Below are 22,509 nucleotides of genomic sequence, written 5' to 3'. Positions count from 1 at the left end.
CTGAGAAAATAACTAGCTGTGGGCACTACCTGTGGCCTGTACTACGAAGGGAGTTCAACCTATTCCGAGTTAACTCGGGGTTCCCAGGCAAACTCAGGGTTGACAAACTGACTGCCTACACTGGTGTTAAACGGTACTGAGAAGGTGGCTAAGTCGTTGGTTAGTTGAGTCCGTGTTAACGTAATTGGAGTCAGTGCGCGTTCGTATAAAAGGGGTGTTTTCGGCCGTGCAGGCAGAGCTTTTTCGCAACGGCGCATGCTCCGTATTTCTCCAGAGGAATGCACATTGGTAGTGTCAGGAAATTATGTATGTAAATACACTTTAACTTCTAAATCTTATATCGTGGCGGACGACAAAGCCAGGCAGGCTTCTTGGCTTTGCATTGAGTAAATTAGTAGCCTAAATATCTTCCCAGTGTTCTTATTGTAGTTCAAATTACGTATTTTATGGGTCCTTCTTTTATGTGTACCTCATATGATTGAGATGTAAAGGTACAACTGCACATAAGATCCATTGATAAAAAAAAAAATAAAAAAAAAAAACGAGCCAGAGGAGAGGGGTACTGAGCCCCTAAGGGGACATTGGCAAAAATGAATCAAGTATCTGGTGCGCACCAAAAATAATGTAGTGCGCATGAGAAAGTATCTGGAGCTCACGAGAACGAATCTGGTGAGCACACAATATCTGTCGGACACCTGAGAACACCCAGCGCTATGTTTCTGTGTGGAAATGATAGAGTTAATTGATTTATATTTCAACTTTGGACTTCATTATAAGGACATTACAGCTTTGCTTGCAAGTCACCGTTATATCATCTCTGAACGACATTTAAAACGAATTTTGAAGTGTCGCAGTCTGTTTCGGCGCAAGGGATTCACCAGTCCTGATTTGGTAATTTCTTTAATTTCTGAACAATTACAAACATCTGGCCAACTCCATGGGTATAGGTGGATGTACACAAAATGCAAGGAAAACAGATTACATGTCAGGAAAGAAGACGTTCGTTTAATTCTAAAAGAGCTAGATCCAAGGGTGTTGAACTCAGAGGAACTAGACGTCTCCATCGCCGAAAGTATTTTGCACAGGGGCCCAATTACATTTGGCACTTGGACTCATGACAAATTGAAGCCATTTGGTATCTGTATCAACGGCTGCATTGACGGGTTTTCACGGAAAATCATCTGGATGAATGCATTTACTACAAGCAGTGACCCAAAAATTGTTGGAGCCTATTATATGGAGGCAGTCCAGAAATTAAGTGGTTGTCCAAGGATTGCCAGAGGCGACTGTGGCACGGAGAACATGGCAAACTGGAACCTGGTTCCTGTGGAACACGGTTGATGGCTTTATCATCAGTGCCACTTTATTGTTAGTTGCTCTTTTAGAGTCATAAAGTTCCATTATGCTCTCTTTGGTTATAAGTATCAGCACAGCATTGTGGACACTGGAGTGGAAACAGTCAATAATGAACTTTGGCTCTAGAAGAGCTTTGTGTGCCATTGTTAAAATGGCAGCCCTTAAGTTGTCTTTAGAGGGCAGGCAGTGTGAGCCCATTCTTGAGAAGAGGTCAAGTAGGTCCTCCTCATCACTTTCATCCATGTTGCCATGTAGTGCCTTTTCAACCGATGCTCGCTCTGTCACTGAAAGAAATCTGGCAAATGACATCAAGTTCTTCATCCACTGAACTGACTCCTTGACAACAGGCCAGAGTAAAAGCTGGTGACAGTCTGATTGGTATGATGTTGTGGTCCAAGAATCCTTTCAACCAAACTCTTCCAACAGCTTGCCATTCCTTTTCACAATAGTCTGGTCGCAGTCTGGGGTACTCGTTCATTTCCGCCCTCGCACTGTTCCAAGAAATGTTCCCAGAAAGCAGAGTACACTTCTCTTGACACACCATCACTGTCCATAGCTTTCTCATTTTGTAATGCCATTTTTAGGTCAACATTCAGTACGTTTGGGTCCATGAAGAGATTAAGGACATCATGAATTATGTTGACTCGTCTTAATTTCACATAAAGGACTTCTTTTTCAGATCGGTCTGGTGATGCTGGAAGACTGTTTGATGAAACGGGTCCGTCTATCAGAGTTGAATGCTGCAATATTAAAAGAAGTAGTAATTAGGTATTACTGATTGGTTGATTAATAAATTAGTTAACTGACAGAAAATGTACCAACATCTTTGAAAAGCAATTAATCAGTTATTTATTGTGCAAAAATGCTGATTCTTCTCTGGTTCTGAGTTTCCTTCTTTTGTGTATTTTGGCACAGTTGACTGAAAATCATTCAATTTTGGACTGTTGGTTCAATAAAACAAGTAATTTAAACAGCTTGGGCCGTGGGAGTGTGTGGTGGAGATGTTCCAATATTTTTGGACATTTTAATCAGAATGACAATGATCCCTTGTTTCATAGCTATTAGAAATACCTTACATTATACTGTACCTGCATTGTGTTGAGGTCATGCTGATTCCAGGGAAGAGTGGAGTCTTGATCATCCGCATCATGACCAGAAATGGGTCCAAATTGAACTTCAAAATCTTCGAGATGCATGGATGTCAAGGGCAAGATGTGAATCTGACTCTTTACTGAACAACTGGTCTACATCTTGATTTCACAGGAATTAAACAATCGTCTTCAGATCCAAGCCTGGTAGTTGATTGACAGGTGTAATTGCCATCATCAGAAGATGTGTATGCAGGACTTCTTTGTCACTTATCTCAGCAGGGGCTGGTCTTGATTGCCTACTTTGTTCGCCTGTCTGTTAATTAAAATGAAAAAAACAAAAACATAATTAACATATTTGTGCATTATCTTTTCTAAACGATCATGTTTAGATAAGATTACACGTGATTAAAACACCATACACCTCCGCAGATGTTTTGTATATGCACATCAGTTAATGCCGAATTTAGTTTAAAACCGGTCACCCATTTCCATCAGCATTTCTGCAGCTTACATATAACATACATTGACCTTTGTTGTATATAACTGCATAGCTGAACAAACAAACTGTCATAAACAAAATGTCATCCACACTCCTTTGCAGACTATGCTGCATTGGTGGCAAGTGGTTTTTATGTTGTGGTGTGGTGCAGCACAAGTGCAATATTATATTAGAATGGGTCTGTAAAAATGCAGTAATTTCTACTGAAACTTACTCTTTCAGGTTTATCCTGTGTTGAATCACTGGTTGCTGGATCAGAATCATTGGATTTCTCTGGGTGTTCCACTTCATGGTCAGTTCCAGTCTTCCGGTGATGAGATCTCCTGCTTTTGTTCCTCAACGATTGTGTCTGCATTCTCCTGGTCTTTAAGAAAAATAGCAGATGAGCAGACTGTGGGGTTGTAAAGCGATGAGAGCTTGTTTAACAATTTCAAAATAACTTATTGTAAATAAACATGCACAGAAGTAGAGAGAGAGAAGAAGGGCAGAAATAGTATTTACATCTTTTGCAACTCAACTATCACCCCTGATTGAGAAAATAGTTTTGCGCAGGCTTCCTGTTTCAAATAGATTTGAGTTTAAACAGCAGATTTACCTTCACAAATCACTGAAGACAGCAGTGAATGTACAGTACATAGATTAAGACCATGGGTTAGAATACTGAGGTGGACCTTATTAAAATAGGGTACCCTTTGAAAACAATCCAAATTCATCAGAAGCATTGCTTTTCACATCACATATCATATCATCATGAGACAGGTATAAAAACTACACTAACTAATCTCACTGCCCATAAACAGAGTGATTATTATGTCTACTCATATTTTAAAGTATGGTATAAGCATTTATGCATGAAATAATAACTTGATAATTTTCATATTCTCTGCATATCCCACAATAATGTAGGAATTGATAAGAAAACATGAAATCTGCCAACACAGTGTCACACTACATCTTCTCCTGTATTGTAAGCATATAGGCTTCACACTGCAGCCATAAATACAAAATGCACAGCTGCTTTTTAATATATTTAGTGATCAAATAGTGCTCCTACACATGAATCATACACAAACCTCCTCCATGCCTTTTTCGGACCAGGTGATATTCGCCCTTATCAAAGTGGAGCCATCCTATTACTGAAGTCAAGCCAGCCTCCACTTCGAAAACGACAGTCAAGCCAGCCCTTGCGCAGTTTTGCGATGCGTGTTTTTTCTAGGCATTAAGGTAACATCGTGTCGCAGTACGTTTCAAAATAAAAGTGAGCTTCTGCTGAACATAATGCAATTGATGTGGCGGAAACGATTGAAAAAAATAATGCTTAAGACACCACAAGTATCTAAAGAAATTACATTTTCACAGAAAGCTTACTACATTCAGACAAGATTCGAACTCATTTCACTTCAGTGACAGCAGACCACCTCAGGGAGACCCTCTGTCAATATCAGAGCAATCTGAAGTTACAGCCCTTGAAAGTGTGTAATATCTTGAGAATGTCTAATATTTTCACTGAATTTGCTGATTTCAAATTGATGTTAAAAGAAATTTAACCCATGTTCCCTTAGGGGCTCAGTAGAGGGGTAATAAACAGAAAATTTACCAAGATTAATCTACAAGTAAAAAACTTTCGAGATTAGTCACATTTGAGACCCTTCAAGGTTGCAACATCACACACACACACACGCTGTGTATTATGCATGCATTGGAAAGTTATACACTGCTCAAAAAAAAAATGATGCTGTTTGCTGTTGTGCAAATGAAATAGATAACAGGTGGAAATTATAGGCAATTAGCAAGACACCCCCAATAAAGGAGTGGTTCTGCAGGTGGTGACCACAGACCACTTCTCAGTTCCTTTGCTTCCTGGCTGATCCGTTGGTCACTTTTGAATGCTGGCGGTGCTTTCACTCTAGTGGCAGCATGAGACTGAGTCTACAACCCACACAAGTGGCTCAGGTAGTGCAGCTCATCCAGGATGGCACATCAATGCGAGCTGTGGCAAGAAGGTTTGCTGTGTCAGTCAGCGTAATGTCCAAAGCATGAGGTGCTACCAGGAGACAGGCCAGTACATCAGGAGACGTGGAGGAGGGCAACAACCCAACAGCAGGACCGCTACCTCCGCCTTTGTTCAAGGAGGAGCAGGAGGAGCACTGCCAGAGCCCTGCAGAATGACCTCCAGCAGGCCACAAGTGTTCATGTGTCTGCTCAAACGGTCAGAAACAGACTCCATGAGGGTGGTATGAGGGCCCGACGTCCACAGGTGGGCGTTGTGCTTACAGCCCAACACCGTGCAGGACGTTTGGCATTTGCCAGAGAACAACAAGATTGGCAAATTTCACCACTGGCCCACTGACCGTGGAGAACGTTCTGCTGCCTGCAACATCCTCCAGCATGACCGGTTTGGGGGTGGGTCAGTAATGGTGTGGGGTGGCATTTCTTTGGGGGGCCACTCAGCCCTCCATGTGGTCGCCAGAGGTATCTTGACTGCCATTAGGTACCAAGATGAGATCCTCAGGCCCCTTGTGAGACCATATGCTGGTGCGGTTGGCCCTGGTTTCTTCCTAATGCAACACAATGCTAGACCTCATGTGGCTGGAGTGTGTCAGCAGTTCCTGCAAGAGGAAGGCATTGATGCTATGGACTGGCCCGCCCGTTCCCCAGACCTGAATCCAATTGAGCACATCTGGGACATCATGTCTCACTCCATCCACCAACACCACGTTGCACCAACGTTGGCGGATGCTTTAGTCCAAGTCTGGGAGGAGATCCCTCAGGAGACCATCCGCCACCTCATCAGGAGCATGCCCAGGCGTTGTAGGGAGGTCATACAGGCATGTGGAGGCCACACACACTACTGAGCCTCATTTTGACTTGTTTTAAGGACATTACATCAAAGTTGGATTGGCCTGTAGTGTGGTTTCCCACTTTGATTTTGAGTCTGACTCCAAATCCTGACCTCCATGGGTTGATAAGTTCGATTTCCATTGATAGTGTGATTTTGTCGTCAACACATTCAACTATGTAAAGAAAGGAGTATTTAATTCATTCAGATCTAGGATGTGTTATTTTAGTGTTCCCTTTATTTTTTGAGCAGCGTATTCAACTTTGCAATCAGATTTAGCAGTGAGGAAATACTCAAGTTTAGCCTACAATCGTCATGCACCTTAGAGACTGCCTTGGCTTGGGCGTATTAAGAAGAAAACAGTGATTTTCAATTTTGTGACTTTTATTCTTGTAAATTTCACTTTCATCTAGGATTTTTTTTTTTTTTCCCTCCGTTAGTAACCCTCACCCTGGCTCCCTATTTTTTGGAATCGTAAAATAGCCGAAATATGTGAAAACACTTAGGATAATTCAATTATAGATTACAGATTGGCTACATTAACTATCCCATCAATTAGCTTAATTAAGATTTCCTGTCTTAAATCACCAAGGCTGCAGAGCGCGCTGTCTGAATGTAAAGCTGTTGTGTTCAGAACTGCAGTGGAACAAATCAGGATGAAATCTAAACCTATTTTATAAAGTGGCGTGCAATAATAGCCTACTTCTCATCATTAACACTGAGTGCAAATGTGGTGTTTAGTCCACATATACAGGGTAACCTCGAGTTCACCACAAACAAAACCTGCTTGGAGCAGTTTAGAGATGCGGCGTAAATTGTTATGGAACCAGACCTCAGTTAACGCCTATCCACCTTTCATAGTACAGGTTAAATCGGGAAGTTACACCCGACGTCATGAAGTTACTGCTGAAGTTACTTGGATAAGACAGTCACCACGCTTTGTAGTACAGGCCACTGTTGTGCTCCCGCCCTGCTTGTTACCTGAGGGCTGTTTCACAAAAGCAGAATTTAGAGATCCAGGATAACAGGAGAAGTGAGTTGAGTGATCAGTGCATCCTGGCTTTATCCATTTCACAAAGGCCAAACCAGGCTGAGGAGGAGACACAATTAAGAAAAAGACGGAAAAAAAAAAGACAATAGGCTGGCAGATAGTCGTAATTACAACATTACCATTGAAAGAGTTAGGCTATTTATCAATTTCACAAAGTGACAGATGTACACTGCCTTTAAAGTGAGCAGTGGACAATATGTCAGGAAATGTATTACAGCCACTAATCCACACACACTATATATAGACTAGGGGAGAGCAGGGAACAACCTTGCTTTGGACTAACGAATAAAGAAAAAAAAAGTTTGATAATAGTTTGATTGATAAAAGGTCAAAACATTGTGGTGTCCTCTCCCTGTTGTTTCATGAATAAACAGAACACTCTGTCCAGGGAACAAGGACTATAATTTGGAAGGATTATACAACTAACCTAATAATGACAAACTTTGTGCCACCAATGCCAAATAAAATACATGCACATCGAAACGTAGCACATGCTCCTTAATATTGCAGCACTCTCCCAGTCCATCTGCAGAGCCACTCTAGGAGTGGCAGAGAATTCACCTGAGGACACAAAATGTAGCCAAATTTTTGTAATATGTAATCCATGTCACCTGCAATTTGGTAGAATTTTTCTGTAAGGTAACGAAGATGTGAGAAAATCATTTCACTGCCAATAATACAGTATATTCTGATAAAGTAGTAAATACTGGCTTTACTTAAATGAAATAATATGTTGCCGCTATATAGACTAGCTGTGGTATTTTAATGCAGGCTAATAAAATTTCAGCAAAACACAGATGACAGAATAACTGAAATAAACACATTTGTTTCTGATCAGGATTAACCAACCTGGCTGTTAGACAGGTCTGGAGCAGGTTAGCTGCACAGAATAAGTCACCATGGTAACTTGTGTGCCACTACTGTCGTGAAACCGAGTCAAGGCTAAATTCAGCGAGGATAACAGGGAGATCCTGGCTTAATCTGCTATGCTGGTTTTGTGAAAGAGCCTGCCTAATTATACACACGTTTTAGTGTCCAGTCATCGTCGTGCATTTGTCAGGACCGGGGGCCAGAACTGAAACGCAGACCAGAGTAGGATTTCAAACAAAGGTGATTTATTTCAAAACTGGTGAAGACAGGGATTTGGGCTGGGCGGTAGATGTTCTGATTGGCTTGGGGGTTTGGGGTCCGGGTTCTGGTGTTGTGGGTCTTGTGCTAGTGAGTAATCTAAATTCGGGATCCAGGCTGATACTGTGGTCGAGACTGATACAGTAATCCAGTAGGGACTGAAAAGTTGGTCTGGCTTTTATGGGCGAGTAGAATGTGGAACAGGTGTGCTTGATTGAAGTGATGAGCCCAGGTGAGTAGAAAGGAGCACTGGTGACTACACCCACTAGCAGTTTAAGAGCATGAGTGAGAAGACCGACCATAGGCACATGGCTGGCATCATTTCTGTTCCAACCTACCCAACAGGTTTGATATATTTAAGCACAGTTTGTTCCTGGTCGTTTAAAGTGACCAACAAAATGCAGACAGTGCATTAAAGTTTAAGAATAAATTATTGCAGGCCAAGTTATATCCTCACTTTGTTTTCTCTTATGTAGGGCCTTGAAATGAGCTTGCAGATGCTTAAAGCTGCCTCTGCTTTTTTTATTGTATGTAGGTACTTATCATTCCATCTATGGACAAAGTATTTGCATGTACTTTGATACAGCACAAGGAATTCCTCATTTCATGTAGGACAGAACAGCAAGACATCACAGTGGAGAGTCAGCTTTCATCTCACAGCAGGTAAGAGTTGCTTTTTAAAGTAAAACATGCAAATTAAGTGTTCTCAGTTTTATAATCTTTGAATTTAAATCAATGTGCATATTTTATGGAGTTAACAACTTCTGTCTTGTTTAAGGCTCATTGTAGTCTAGATAAAGTGGACTTCCATTGTTAGTTGGACATTTACGATTTCACATGTAAAAGTGGCTGTATTTTTAGACTATTAGATTTTAATACAAACATTTGAAAGGAAATTCTGTTTTGCACTCCAAGTGAAAACTATTTATTCTAATATGTAAAAGATGAAGTGAAAGATTACACATTTTTATACTTCAGTGGTATTGTTACTTTGACTTACAGTAGGTGCAGTACTAACAAATCATAATTCAGTATTTTACTAATATTACTAAACAGTAATCTACTTTAAGGATAAAGTACTATTATCATTTAAAGCTATATACATTTTAAAATTACTTCTTTAAAGTAGAACTTATTTCCTCTTGAGGCTTAGACCAAAGTTTTGTCGATTCACACAGCCAGCGGCTCCAGGCCTGACCTGTTGACACGTCTGTCACGCACACCCTGTTTAGTAGCAAGCATTGTTTCACTTGAATTGCTTACTCACCAAAAAGAGTGTTGCCAGCCATCAGGTTCTTATAGATGACAGCAGTGAGCGAGCCTTGCAAGGTAAGCAAAGGCAGGGTATCCAGAAACGCAGGGACAGGGCAGAACACTAAACAACAACAAGGACCAGATAAGAAATTAACAAACACTAAATATTTATAGACAGGGGCTAATGAGCAGGGCGGGAGCAACACAGGTGACCGGGATCAGGACTAATGAGGCAGGCAGAGAAACAGAAGGGGAAAACAGAGTGGCTGGCAGGCAGATTACTGGAGGGGAACAGACATAACACAAGTTGCTGAACACTAAACATGGACCATATCAAAGTAAGTAGTAACAGATCAGAATAATAAAAACAACAAACTAATCCAGACACAAGCAGACAGATCACGAATACACTAATAACAAGGAACACAGACTGAAGCAAAGATAAAACAGAACTCAGAGCAGACATGGGCAAAACAACACATAAGTACACAGACCAGGAGTAAACACTAAAGACATGAACTAAGGTACAGGAGTAAGAGCCAAGACACCAAACTAGGAACTAAAATACAAGACAAGACAGATACTAAGTAATTTGAAGATGCGGAGGAATAATAATAAAGGCTACATAGAACCAGAAACAGACTTAATTAAACAGGATCACACAAACACAAAACCACATTCCTAACACATACGTCGTATACATGTATGCTCAAATGAGTGAGGAGAGCTGAGTGAGTTATTTATCCAGTTTTAGGGTCAATCATATCATCCCACAGAGACACATTGTCCCTGAAGTCTGGATAACAGAGATATTTTGACTGTTACTTTTACACAGATGTGCCACATCACACATTAGTCTCCCATTAGTCCAGGGTTTTATGCAATTTGTTATAATTCCCATTACAACATCCACACTGGATTAAGACTTTCTGTCCTCCTCCCCTTTCAGTTCTCCCCCATGCTGCTTTTGTTTCTGACTTATCTCCTCATCTTCCCCAACTTACTTTTTTGAAGTTTAAAAGAGCTATTCTGAACGGTTTCTTTTATAATATATTACTAAACTATATTTATGCAGCACTTTTCTTTACAAGGTTACAAAGTGCTTTACAAAAACGAATAAAAACTAGAACTGCAAGCAGTTGTAAGCAGGGTCTAAGCCTCCCAGCGCCAGCCACGCCCCTTGCAAGTTGACCTGGCGTTGGGGTCCTGTGGTGAATAACTAGACGTAGTTACGGAGTTATAAAATGAATGTATGTCTATGGGAGTGTTATTTCATATACGATTAATAGCGACACCTAGAACCTGACACCTAATTTTACACAGCCCCTCAGGAGGGCATGCCAGATAAGGTCCTCAAGTTTGGTGTCGATCGACCATTCCAAACCTAAGATATGACATCACTTCCTGTTTTTAACGTTTTTCGCAAACATTTGTTAGCTTACAATTGGGGCATTTTGTGTTGGATCAAAATTTCCCCTACAAACTTAGCAGCTTGGTCCAGAGATTGTCCGTGCCATGTTTGGTGCCGATCGGACTTGCCACTTCGGAGGAGTTAATTAAAATAGGGTTTTCAGTTTTCACGATTTTATGAAATTAAAACATCATCGCACAGAGATGTGTCCTATACCACACGAATTGGCAGTATCCCCCGAACAAGTAGATATAAGGTTTACGAATGTGCAATGCACTGGCGTGTAGTTATGAGTCAAAATGTGCCTTGGTTCAAATTCACATTCAAATGTATAGGATTTTCCAACGGTTCCACCTATGGGCATATTTAGGTCAACTTTGTTCCCTGGAGTCAGGGGACCATCCTGAACAATTTGGCTCAAGTTTCATGTCAATTCGACTTGTGGTTATAGAGGAAAAGATATTTCGTGTTATTGCACAAAATTTTGCACAGCCCCTCAGGAGGGCATGCCAGATAAGGTCCTCAAGTTTGGTGTCGATCAACCATTCCAAACCTAAGATATGACACCACTTTCTGTTTTTAACGTTTTCAAACATTTGTTAGCTTATAATTGGGACATTTTGTGGCGGATCAAAATTTCGTCTACAAACTTTATACCTTATTCAGCTTGGTCCAGAGATTGTCCGTGCCAAGTTTGGTGCTGATCGGAGGAGGTAATCAAAACAGGTTTTTCAGTTTTCACGATTTTGAGAAATAAATTACAGACAGACATGGGCGTGGCCTATACCACGAGTTCCAACTCCATCCCACGAACACTGAAGGTTATTTATATGCGCCCTCGTATTCATGAGTTCCAAGCCCAAACAAGATAACATTGCTTATTGCGCCCCCCAAGAGGTAGAAGTGTGCGGATTTTTGCGCCTGAGGTACGTGAGGGGTTTGGACCTACCATATGAGTTTCACGTCTGTAGCTCTAGGCCGCAGAATGACTTATGCATGGAAGAATTAATGCAGACGCAGCTGCTCTGCCAACGTGGTTCTAAATTGTCACAGGAAGGACTTAAATGTTACTTCCTGTGTCCCCTATATGGAACTACAGTCCAACTATACATTATGTCCCTGTACGTGGAACACATCCAGAAAAGTATAATAAAATCTTTAGTTTTCTGAGATAGTTTTCAAGTAGATACAGCTAACCTGCAAGAAGTGCTTCTTCACAGCCAAGAAGTAGTCACTTCCTGTTGCCAGCAGGTGGCACTATGAGTGAATATTGGCTTGTAGATGTGTTCTGGGCAGGACTCTTGTCAAACATGTAAAGTTTCAGGCCATTTTTATCTCGGGGCACAAAAGGTACCTTTCAGCGTCGATGTGAAACACCCTAGGTGCATTAAAACACAGGGATCACCAAACACCAGAGGATAAAATAAAGTTAAAATGTGTCACTGCTATAATTTAATATTTGTATGTGTTACAGGTAAATTATGGTGTGTGTGTGTTAGTTCCTCTCGTCTTGACTGTCCTCCTGACTGAGACGTCTGCTTCACTGTCATCTTCAGGTAAGAAAAACAGGAAGATGGAGATTCCTGTCAGTGAAATTATAATGATGTTTCTTGTCTCCACAGTGGGTTTGTTCATTATAATGAATAAATATGTCATTCAAATGGCCTTTTCAAACTTAATAATTAAATAACATGTCAGCAGGGACGGAGCAGGTCTTTTCATGCCCACCTCGGTGGCTCCTGTTTGGGCAGAGATGCTTCGCTTTCTACCCTGTGTGGAGCTCCTGGAGCGATGCCGATGTAAACTGAAGATAAAACGCATTTAAATTTATAAAACAGAAAACTCAGTATTACATGGCTTCAGTGTGGTTTAATGTGTGTGTGTGTGTGTGTTAGTTATTGTGCTCTCAGGCTGCTGGTAAACTGACGTCGCTTCACACACCAGAGGAGAGACAGTTTGTTCGTCTGCTAGCAAACACACACACACCTGTGTGGCTGGGTGGATACCAGGAACAGCAGGTATGGTGTCTGTGTCAGCGTGCTGTACTCTTGTTCTTATATCAGGACTTTATTTAAACAAGCACCTCTCCAGTTTACGTTTACTTGTACTCTGTTACAAGTAAATGTCATGCATTAAAAATGTTATGTTGTATCTGACTGCAACTAATGATTATTTTTGTTATGGATTAATCTGCTGATCATCTTCTCCATTATTGATTTATTGTTTGGTTTTTAAACATTTTAATAACCGTGAGAAATACTATCACAATTACCCAGATCTCAAAGTCACACCTGTCTCTTTGTTTTTCTGTCTGAAGAATGGCTCTTGGTTTTGGAGCGACGACTCGCCCTTCAGGATGAGTGATTGGACTAATCAGAGGCAGGGAAATACCAGCGAGGGTGGGGCTTGCCTGGAAATGGAACCAAAAAGTAAAAGAAAAAACAAAGAATGAATGGATAAATAGATTATTTTACAATGAAACAATTATGTATCACAACTTGTTGTTGCATAGCCTTTTACTTTCCAGTGTGTGTTTCAGGTGGAAAGCTGCACAGCGCCCCCTGTAGAGAGCTCAGGTTCTACATCTGCTCCACCACAAGGAGGTAGGCTAAAGTCGGAAAACAATATTGGAGGAAGTGTTCCGGTTATTTACTTTAAGTGACACAAAATCTGTTGAGTATCAGATTTAAAAAAAAGTTGTAGATCTCGTGCTGTATTTAATTCCTTTGTTGATGCTTGTATGTTGTTCCTCAAATGTAAGTCGCTTTGGATTAAAGCGTCTGCCAAATGAAGGTATAATGAAAGATAAAGTAGGTAGTCAGTAAACATACAAAAAATATTACATTGTTAATAGAAAATTTTTAACAAGTGTGTATATAGTATAGAAAATATTATTAACAAGTATAAAGAATATGTACAGTATGTTATTTAAATAACAGTTTGTGCAGGGATATGCAACATATTTATGTGGCCATGTGTAAAAGTTTACAGAATAAGTACACTGTACTGTGAGGGGTTTATGAGAGACAGTGGGTGTCACGGCCTTGTCAAACTGATAATCGCTGCATGCTTAAAGATTTCCAGCAACAACAAGTTTTCAGGTAAACCCAAAATGTTTTATTAGATGCCATGGAAAGATCACAGTATTTCCAATAATTGAAGATGAAAAGATGAACAGATCTGGAGCAGTGGCAGTCCTGATGTGTGATGATTGACCACATGTGTCTGAATATGTTCTTGAATAACACTGTCATTGTGTGTTAACTCAAACATCAAGTGCTTGTTTGTAACCTCCTCTGTTTATCTTCAGCACCCTTTCTAAAGTCCTCCCCAGCGACAGGAAACCAGGTAAAAGTTAACTGGTGGTTGTAGCATCCCAGTACATATGGCAAAGATTTTATGGGTTTCATGCATGGGCATGGCAAAATGGCTAGCTAGCGCCCCCTACAGAGCAGCCCCTGGACAAAGTTTCAACTACATGTTTGAAATTACTGTGCTACATATATCATGTCCAGATGCACAAAAAAGCCTCTAGGAGCCATTGCCTAAACCCAAAGGAAGTCGGCCATTTTGGATTTAATGGACATTTTAGGCGATTTACTCACTTTGTATTATAATGAACTCCTATGGATTTAGTCCGACCGACTTCAGATTTGTGCTGTACAGTCTAAACCCATTGACGATTAAAAGTTGTGCGAATGGTGAGTTTTCGTGGAACGGCGTGCCTGTGGTGTCCAAAATTGATTCGCCATAAAACAGGAAGTTATTGTAACTTCAGTCTACATACTCACATCTGCATCAAATTTGGGATACATTATAAGAGTTGCACCCTGAACACATCCATATGCCAATATTCGGGTCATAGCGCCACCTGCTGGAAACAGGAAATGACACGTTTCACGCTATAATGTACTAGTCCTAGTAGGTTGGACATATGAACTTTAAAACTGTCCTAGGAAACCCATAACACATTGATGAGGCCATGGTGTAAAACTTGTGAAATTTCTGTAAACGGCTTGGCAGTGGTGTGGCAGCGAAGTGCCATGCTTCACCATGATATGGAAGTTGCTGTAACTTTACTGTGCATGCACAGACAATCTCTCGCCCTGAACACATGTACATGCCAACATTCACCCATGGTCATAGCGCCAACTGCTGGTAACAGGAAATGACCTTTAAAAAAGCAGCCCCCTTGGCACGTTTCACCTGGAACGGCTTTCCCCCTGGCATGGCATCCAAAATCGATGATTCACCATGAAAGTGGAAGTTGTTGTAACAAGGCAAAACTAATACCAGCAGAGACAAGTACCAAACAAGACGTTAAAGCCCCCTCCAGCCAGATTTAACTGCCATTTTTGGTTAACGTTCTTTCTCAGAGAATGGGGGTGTGGTTAATAGTCGGATGTAAACAATTACCATGACAACCAAAAACTGACCGGCTGGAGTGTCAACATCACTACATTGTAAAGTTTAGTACACTTTACTGTCTGGCAGGAGTAGCTATTACTTACCCATGATGGAAACTAAAGTGCGAAAATCAGCTGTTATCAAACAGTCTATGGCCCTGTCACGCACTGCACGGGATAACTCTCACTACGTTTTATGGTGCGCTTACTTTACCGTGGTGGTGGTGGGGGGCGGGGGGGGTCTATTACTCTGTTGAACTGTATGTAAAGACTTCTGATACCATTGCAGACTGTATAAGACGGTGGCAGGTGAAAGTGCGATGTGTTTTCTGTCATCTATCCTCCAACACCGCATGCACAAATGACCCTCTGTTAGGTAACTTTCTGCAATAACTATGCTAGCTAACTACAACTTAATTAACTTCGCTAACTAAACTAGAAAGACAAACCGACCGTCAGACACAGAGACATATCTACTGTAAGTTCTATGTAAAAGACATGATAAATTTCTAGCTAGCTCACAACAGTGACAGTATTTTAACAAGGCATGACAGTACGCCTGCACAAAATTGGAGAATGACGTATGATTTATGGAATTACTATAGTCATACATCACTTTTTAACAAAACGCCCGTTTTAACAACTAAGCAACTTTTGCAACTTTGAGCACAAAATTAAGCTATTTGTCAAAATATTGTGGGTAATCAACATTGTAAGGTAATTACTCAGAAAAATATGAAATATCATAGAAATGTCAATATACACTGGAGGGAGGCTTTACACTAACAGAAATAATACTAAAGCACAGAACACACCAAGCAGACAAAATAATAGACACATAACAGATCAAAACTAAATAACACAGAACAGGCAGAGAATTAACCTAAACATTACACCAGAAACAGACCCAAAACCCAAGAAGGCAGACAGTAACAGATCAGGATCATGACAGTCTTATCTTCAGTGTACATGCTCACATCTGCACCAAACTGTACGTGCCAAACACATCTACATGTTCAGTTATAGTTGTAGTGCTAAGTGCTATTGCCACAAAGGGGACACAGGAACTGATGATTAACACCTTTGTGCAGCATCCGAAGCGTGTGGCAAATTCACAGCCACACCGGCAGAGCTCTAGAATCTGCAACGTTGCCGCCTCACACCTTGACGCGCTACACGTGAGAGGGCCCGCCAAATGCTGCTTGCAGCTTTAATTAGTATTTTTCATTTCATTTTGAGTTTTTGCTGCATGATGCCAGGCAAGGGGCTTAGACTAAATCTGGCACAGCTAAGAAATTGGAAGATAGTCTAGTCCCCCTTTGGAGCCACAGACAACAGGTCCCCAATGCACTGAAGGCAAATATGACTGGAAAGCAGTTATATTATCAAAACCTTTATTAATTAAAAAATAGGTACTCCGATTAAATCTTTGAAGCACAAAGAGACAGGTTGGCTGAGATATCAATGACCCCATAAAACCCACACTAGCTGACATGCAGCAAATCTAATAACCAGCAGACACATTAATCCATGCAAGGGGCCCAATTTTGACATTTTCACTTAGGGGTGTACTCACTTTTGTTGTCAGTGGGTAAGACATTAATGGCTGTGTGATGTGTTATTTTGAGGGGACAGCAAATTTACACTATTGTACATTGTAGCAATTTCTTCAGTGTTTTCACATGAAAAGATATAATCAAATATTTACAAAAATGTGAGGTCACTTTTGTGAGATACTGTATACAAGTGGCAAGTTTGTCACACAATCAGGATGAGCACTAAACCAGACCATAAGAATACAACAGGAAAACAAAGAAAAAAAAAAAAGGAAAAATCACCAAGGCAGCGACTCACTATAGTAAACAATAGTTGCTGCAATTATATTATTTTGTACAGTTGTATTAAAAAACAAGTTCAAACCCTACCAGCTACGCTGCCACCTGCTACTTATAGCTATGTTAACACGTGCATATCGTCTTATCAATGCCCGCACCGCTGAATTGCAGGTCCGGCAAGACCAATTGCACCGAAACATCAGTTCCACCTGGCTTCATATCTACCCAAAATGTATGTTTATGTAGGCTCTTTGACAAAACAATCATTTTAGTTTTTTTTTTTTTAGTTTTAGTTGTCATTTTTTGTAAAGGCTCGTTTTTATTTCAGTTAACTACAAAGTTTTTTCACACCTATTTTTTTGTTATTCCGTTCGTTTTCGTTAACAATAATAACCCTGCATGCATCTATTCACGTCTTTGCATTGACTTATGTTTGTATTTGTGCAGTGCAAAACGTTCGCTTCACATTCTATGTAAACACAGTACAATGCAGTACTATTAAACACAGCCATAAATAAAACCAGCCTCCTTAAACTTAAAACTTCAAGAATGACATTTCATTATTGACGTTATTCTTGAAGTTTTAACTCATGTCTTTAAACTAGATTTTAACACAGGTCCTCTCTACAATGCAGCAACTGCTTTTGTTGGTAGTTAATGAAATGACCAAAAGGCAGCTTCAACCAGTGAACCTGTTGGTCGCATAACCGTAAGATAATGATTTCTTGCCCTCTGTCTCTGAGGCATCGTTACCGGTGTGAGTCTGTTTGATGTTATGTGGGGCAACAGTGACTTGTTGGCGGAGGAGATTCTCCACTCGTCCTCCTTCCTCAAGGAGCTCCGTTCTGGTCAGCTGACGCGGCGCTGCTTCAACTACTTCATCCAGCAGGAGGCGCTCTATCTGCACAGTGTCAGTGGCACACTGGAGGTCAGAGGTTTTTGATTTTGCCTGGTTTGTTTGTGGGTTTTTTCTGTCTTTCTACCAGTTCATCTCTCTGCCCAGAGGTGGAAAGAGTACTAACATATTGAAGTAAAAGTACTGTCACAATGATGAATTTTTACTTAAGTAAAGTTACTGTTATAAAAATATACTCAAGTAAATGTAAAAAGTAGCTCATTTAAAATTTACTCAGAGTAAAAGTTACTTACTTTTTTAACCTCCTAAAATAACTTATTTATACTGACTTAATATCCTATTTATTGGCCTTCTTATTATACTTTTATAATTTAAAGAGAATACAAAGCCAGATTAGTTCGTTTGACAGATCATTTGCAAAAGTAATTGCGCAAAACAATGTTAGAGACCTTTTATGTTCTTATGAGAAGTTTTGTGAATGTTTTTGCTTCATTATGAAACTGTGGTGGGCCCCACTGGATTGGGAAAATGGGACTGTATATGAAGTCATATCCCTATTTAGGTTACATTCAAACTGGTGGTAATTGTAACGTGACTTCATAGGCGTTAGCATAATGTTTTTATTAACGGTCTAAGCATTATTAACTAGTTACCAGCAGGTTGCTATTGCTAATCAACATTAACAATGTCATGCACCAATGTCTTTTATGCTAATTTGAGGAAAGCCTCTTACTAAACTATGAAAACGTATTTTACTAACTGTGGTACAAGCAGGGTGCAAACTACGAGGTGACTTTGGGTCCTCTTAAGAATCCATGACATGCTATCTTTGCCGTTCATTTCTAAATCTTCCGTATCATCATGGATGATGTGGAAAACGAGGAGCGTCAGGCTTCATCCAGCCAGAAGGAACGATCACCGACCGTCCGCTCTGTCCACTCCCCCTCGCTGCGGACAGTCGTGATCGTTCCCTCTAGCTGGATGAATCCAGATGCTCCTTTTTTACGCATGATCCATGTGCTACTCAGGGCCAGCCCTGACTGTGTTGAAGCCCTAGGTGAGATTTGAAATTTTAAGCATTAAAGACTTAATTTCCTGCATTCTGGTGAATATATTTCTGCACCAATTTATGGTTCATCTCCATCTATATAAAGCGAAACACAATATTCAGGCGGTATGTGACAACTCAAAATATTAAAATTTCAGGCATTCTGTATGCTATTGCTTTTAAACATGTTTTCCCCTGTAGATCAACTTTTCTAATTTAATACAATCCCTGTTGAGTCAGTACACATGCTTGGCCTTCTCTTCTCTTTTGAGTCTCCGTTTGGGGAAATAACTTATTTAAATAGGCCTACGTGGGACCTTTTCACCTCAATGATAAATGTTTAAAAGTTTCTGCACATTCAGAATGTGTCCCACATATCTGTGTTCTCTGACATGTCCAGAAAAAAATCTCAACTTACAAGACTAATGTCGTCATTTAATGAGAATTCATAATATTTTTAATTCTAGCTGGCCTCTACTCTGTTGTGCAGTACGTTATTGATCCGCTGGTATATAGCCCATCCCCGTTAGACCCACCAAAAATACTAGGCTACTGATCAGGCAGAAATACCACCACAATCCACACGTTAACTTCAGCAGCTCTGACAAAGTGCAAATCAAAAGTGGATATTTAAGATGTTTATATTGCAAAACTGTAGCCTACCAGTTACGTTACTGTCTGCACTCAGCGCAAGGTGCACATGATTAATATCGCTGGTGTCGCATCAGCTGGGCGGAGTTGATTTGCGCTGAGTTGAAAACCCTCTCTACTGCGGCGTAGTATGTAGGCCCCTGACATTTTGCTTCCTTGGCGATGGCCCTCTCAGATAGGAAGCGGTTTCCGCTGAGTTGGTCGCGGGGTTCAGCACCACGGGTTGGCCCCTTTTTATATACAGTCTATGGTCGGCCCTGGTGCTTCTGCAGCTTGGGCTTTTCCACAGCAAGCTAAGTCCCAGTCAGTGCTGTCTTTGAGCCACCCACAAACGTGATTTTTTTTTTTTTTTTTACACAGTAACAGCTGTGATTTAAAATGTAGCAAAGTACAAAATTTAAAGACAGCATACTTGGGTAAAAGTAAAATTACAGATTAAAAAAAGTACACAAAAAACTACTCAATTACAGTGACTCGAGTAAATGTAATTTGTTACTTTCCACCCAATACATTCTCACTCCCAACTCGTCACATATTGACGCTTGGTCAAGGCCCTTTGTCGTCACCTTTTAACGACTTATGTACCCCTTTTTCATCATTTATTGACGTTTAGGGCTCCGCAGTCAAGTTAGCAATGCTTAACAACAACAAATGTACAACTTCCGGTAAAGTTAGCAACAATAAATGCAACGTCTGGGTTGACTTTCAAAATAACAAGCTAGTGTTTTGAAATGGCACATTTTTAAAGTCATGAAACGTTGCAGTTAGGTTTAGGCACAAAAAGTACTTGGTTGGGTTTAGGCAACTAAACTATTAGGTTAGGAAAACATCATGGTTTGGGTTAAAATAACTATGTACATCAGTTAAGACTTAAGTTAACTAACATCACTTAAGTCAATTTATGTAACTTGCCTAAATAAAAATATTTCATGTTGACTTTTTGTTTCACATGGGACACGAAGCCCAGTCTCATGCTTCAAAGTCAGGGTTCTGGCCCTCCATCCACCTAGGCACTTGTAACAGTGCTACTCTTCCTTTCAGACACTTTCTCTCACAGCTTTTCAAACTTTCAACTCACCACAAAAAGTATTAAGTAAACTTTCTAAATGCACTTTTCCTCAACAGATACTTACTTAACTCCATGTTAGGTAAGATACTGAGTCATCCGAACATTTCTTGTTGCTTAAAGAGATCATATTATGCCTCCACCCTCCCTACAGAACGTTTGGCAGTCAATAGAAGTAAAGTTGTTACCGCGATGTAGAGACAGTTTACAGATTAAATGGTACGTATGATAAACTTGTTATAAATTAATAACTTAACACTATGAAACTCTTGCTCCAGTCTAGGTTGCAAAGCTGGTTTGGGAATGTGTACAGCTAAACCGAAGCTGTGGTGATTGGCTTCTCAGGACCCACCCTACTCTGCTTCTGATAGCTAGTAGTCCTTAACTAGGTACTGCGCATGTGCAACTCCCAACAAAGATCGAATATGATGCTCCGAGATGCTTCATTCAGTAGCTAAAACAGGCTGAAAAGAGACGCTGCAGCAATGTGCAGTATGACAAAAAAATATGGTGTTTTGTAGAGCTGTCCTGTTACAACCTCTAAATAAAATAAAGAACCTGAAAATAAGCATAATATGACCACTTTAAAAAATACATGGTGTATATAGTGGAGGGCAAGCTGATTTATGTTTCCTCTTGCATGATCAATATTTGAGTGACTTGATGTTTGCTCTATGCTGTAATTGTAATTTTATTTCCCAATCTGAGTTGAACTGGTGTGACTGGGCGGTAATGTAAGAGACTTGTTTGTTCCTGCAGACCCTGATGTGTAGTGTACAGGAAGCAGATGAGAACACGAGATCACTGCTGCTGGACACACTCAAACACTACAGCAGCAGAAACCAGGTGAGACACACAGACCGGCTGTGTTTAAAAATGCTTCATGTAAGAACCTTGATCAGAATAAATCAGATGTGTGTGTGAATTAAATGTAAGTTTTTCATCTAAAGAAATCTTCATTGTCTCCTCCTCCAGAGCCTCTTAATTTCACCTCCCCCACAGTGGCTTCACTTCGCCCTGCAGTCTTTCCACTCTGTGGTTTTGGAGGAGCCGGTCTATTGGCTGGTGGCCCTGTCGGCCCGGGCCTGCCTCCGTGACTTTCTGGCTGGGGAGCAGCTCTTCTCTGAGCTCAAGCCCGGTGCCCTGCTGGTGTCTGGGTCCAAGGTTAAGGCAGGCAGCATCTACCAGGAGTGGAGTGAAGAGAGTCTGAAGGAGGTTGCCTGGACACACAGGTACATTAACTAATATACAGTGGATAGAACAAGTCTACACACCCCTGTTAAAATGCCATGTTCTTATGATGTAAAATTATGACACAAAGATAAATCATATCAGAACTTTTTCCACCTTTTAATGTGAACAATTCAATAGAAAAACAAACTGAAATCTTTGAGGGGGAAAAATGAAAAATAAAAACCTTAAAATAACCTGGTTGCATAAGTGAGATGATGTTTACAATCCAAATGAATGCACAATGGGAAGCTTTGAATGAAAGACTGGCTGTGCAACAAGTGTGATGAGTTTGGAGTTTTGTACTAACAGTGGTGAAATATTACCACATACTTATGTGAATAGTACCATTGCAACAGAAAAATATTGTAGTACTACGAAGCCTGTGGTATGGTCTTATGGAGGTACGGCAAAGAGACACAGTAGTGTTGCATTATGGGAAATGTAGGATCCACATTGGGGCTAAAAGTAAGAGTGGGTTTGCGTCTGCTGCATAGTTTTAATTTTCTTGCGTAAAAACAAGCTGTTCCAGCGGATTCTTTATCTACTACTTTTTGACCAGGACCAGTTACTTTCTGGATTCTCCACTGATCACCTGGCAACTGCTCAGAGCCCCATAACCCTTGTAAAATAGCAAATTGTTGTTTTAAGACTTCGGTTTTTGTACAGATTGGGGGGAAAAAAGTGAGATATAATGTATTAATTAATGAGTTTTATATTGTCCAAAGGTAACAAAATCTACCTACGAGTCAGTCAGGCTACCTGTAACTCCCTGTTTTCAGTCTCTA

General features: G+C 40.5%; 1 protein-coding gene and 1 long non-coding RNA gene across 2 annotated transcripts in view; one reads left to right on the top strand and one right to left on the bottom strand.

Moving 5' to 3' along the window:
• Window positions 1–884: 884 nt before the first annotated feature.
• On the bottom strand, window positions 885–6,785 carry LOC123979760. Its single transcript, XR_006827322.1, has 4 exons — window positions 6,767–6,785; window positions 3,161–3,310; window positions 2,445–2,760; window positions 885–2,096 (listed from the first exon to the last, which is right to left on the bottom strand). It is a non-coding gene; the product is annotated as an uncharacterized LOC123979760 (long non-coding RNA).
• Window positions 6,786–12,122: 5,337 nt separating this feature from the next.
• The window catches only part of LOC123979758, a 35,286-nt gene continuing 24,899 nt past the window's right edge, over window positions 12,123–22,509 (top strand). The window contains exons 1-9 of the mRNA XM_046063786.1: window positions 12,123–12,185; window positions 12,331–12,428; window positions 12,525–12,647; window positions 12,947–13,058; window positions 13,169–13,232; window positions 13,940–13,977; window positions 17,614–17,798; window positions 21,251–21,337; window positions 21,467–21,723. Of these exons, the coding sequence (XP_045919742.1) occupies window positions 12,986–13,058; window positions 13,169–13,232; window positions 13,940–13,977; window positions 17,614–17,798; window positions 21,251–21,337; window positions 21,467–21,723 (704 nt within the window). The 5' untranslated portion in view covers window positions 12,123–12,185; window positions 12,331–12,428; window positions 12,525–12,647; window positions 12,947–12,985. The remainder of the gene's footprint in view (window positions 12,186–12,330; window positions 12,429–12,524; window positions 12,648–12,946; window positions 13,059–13,168; window positions 13,233–13,939; window positions 13,978–17,613; window positions 17,799–21,250; window positions 21,338–21,466; window positions 21,724–22,509) is intronic.

This window comes from Micropterus dolomieu, linkage group LG12, assembly GCF_021292245.1.
Source record: "Micropterus dolomieu isolate WLL.071019.BEF.003 ecotype Adirondacks linkage group LG12, ASM2129224v1, whole genome shotgun sequence".
In the NCBI taxonomy this organism is placed as follows: domain Eukaryota; kingdom Metazoa; phylum Chordata; class Actinopteri; order Centrarchiformes; family Centrarchidae; genus Micropterus; species Micropterus dolomieu.
The sequence above is the reverse complement of the archived record's forward strand: the minus strand, read 5'-3'. Positions and strand labels throughout refer to the sequence as shown.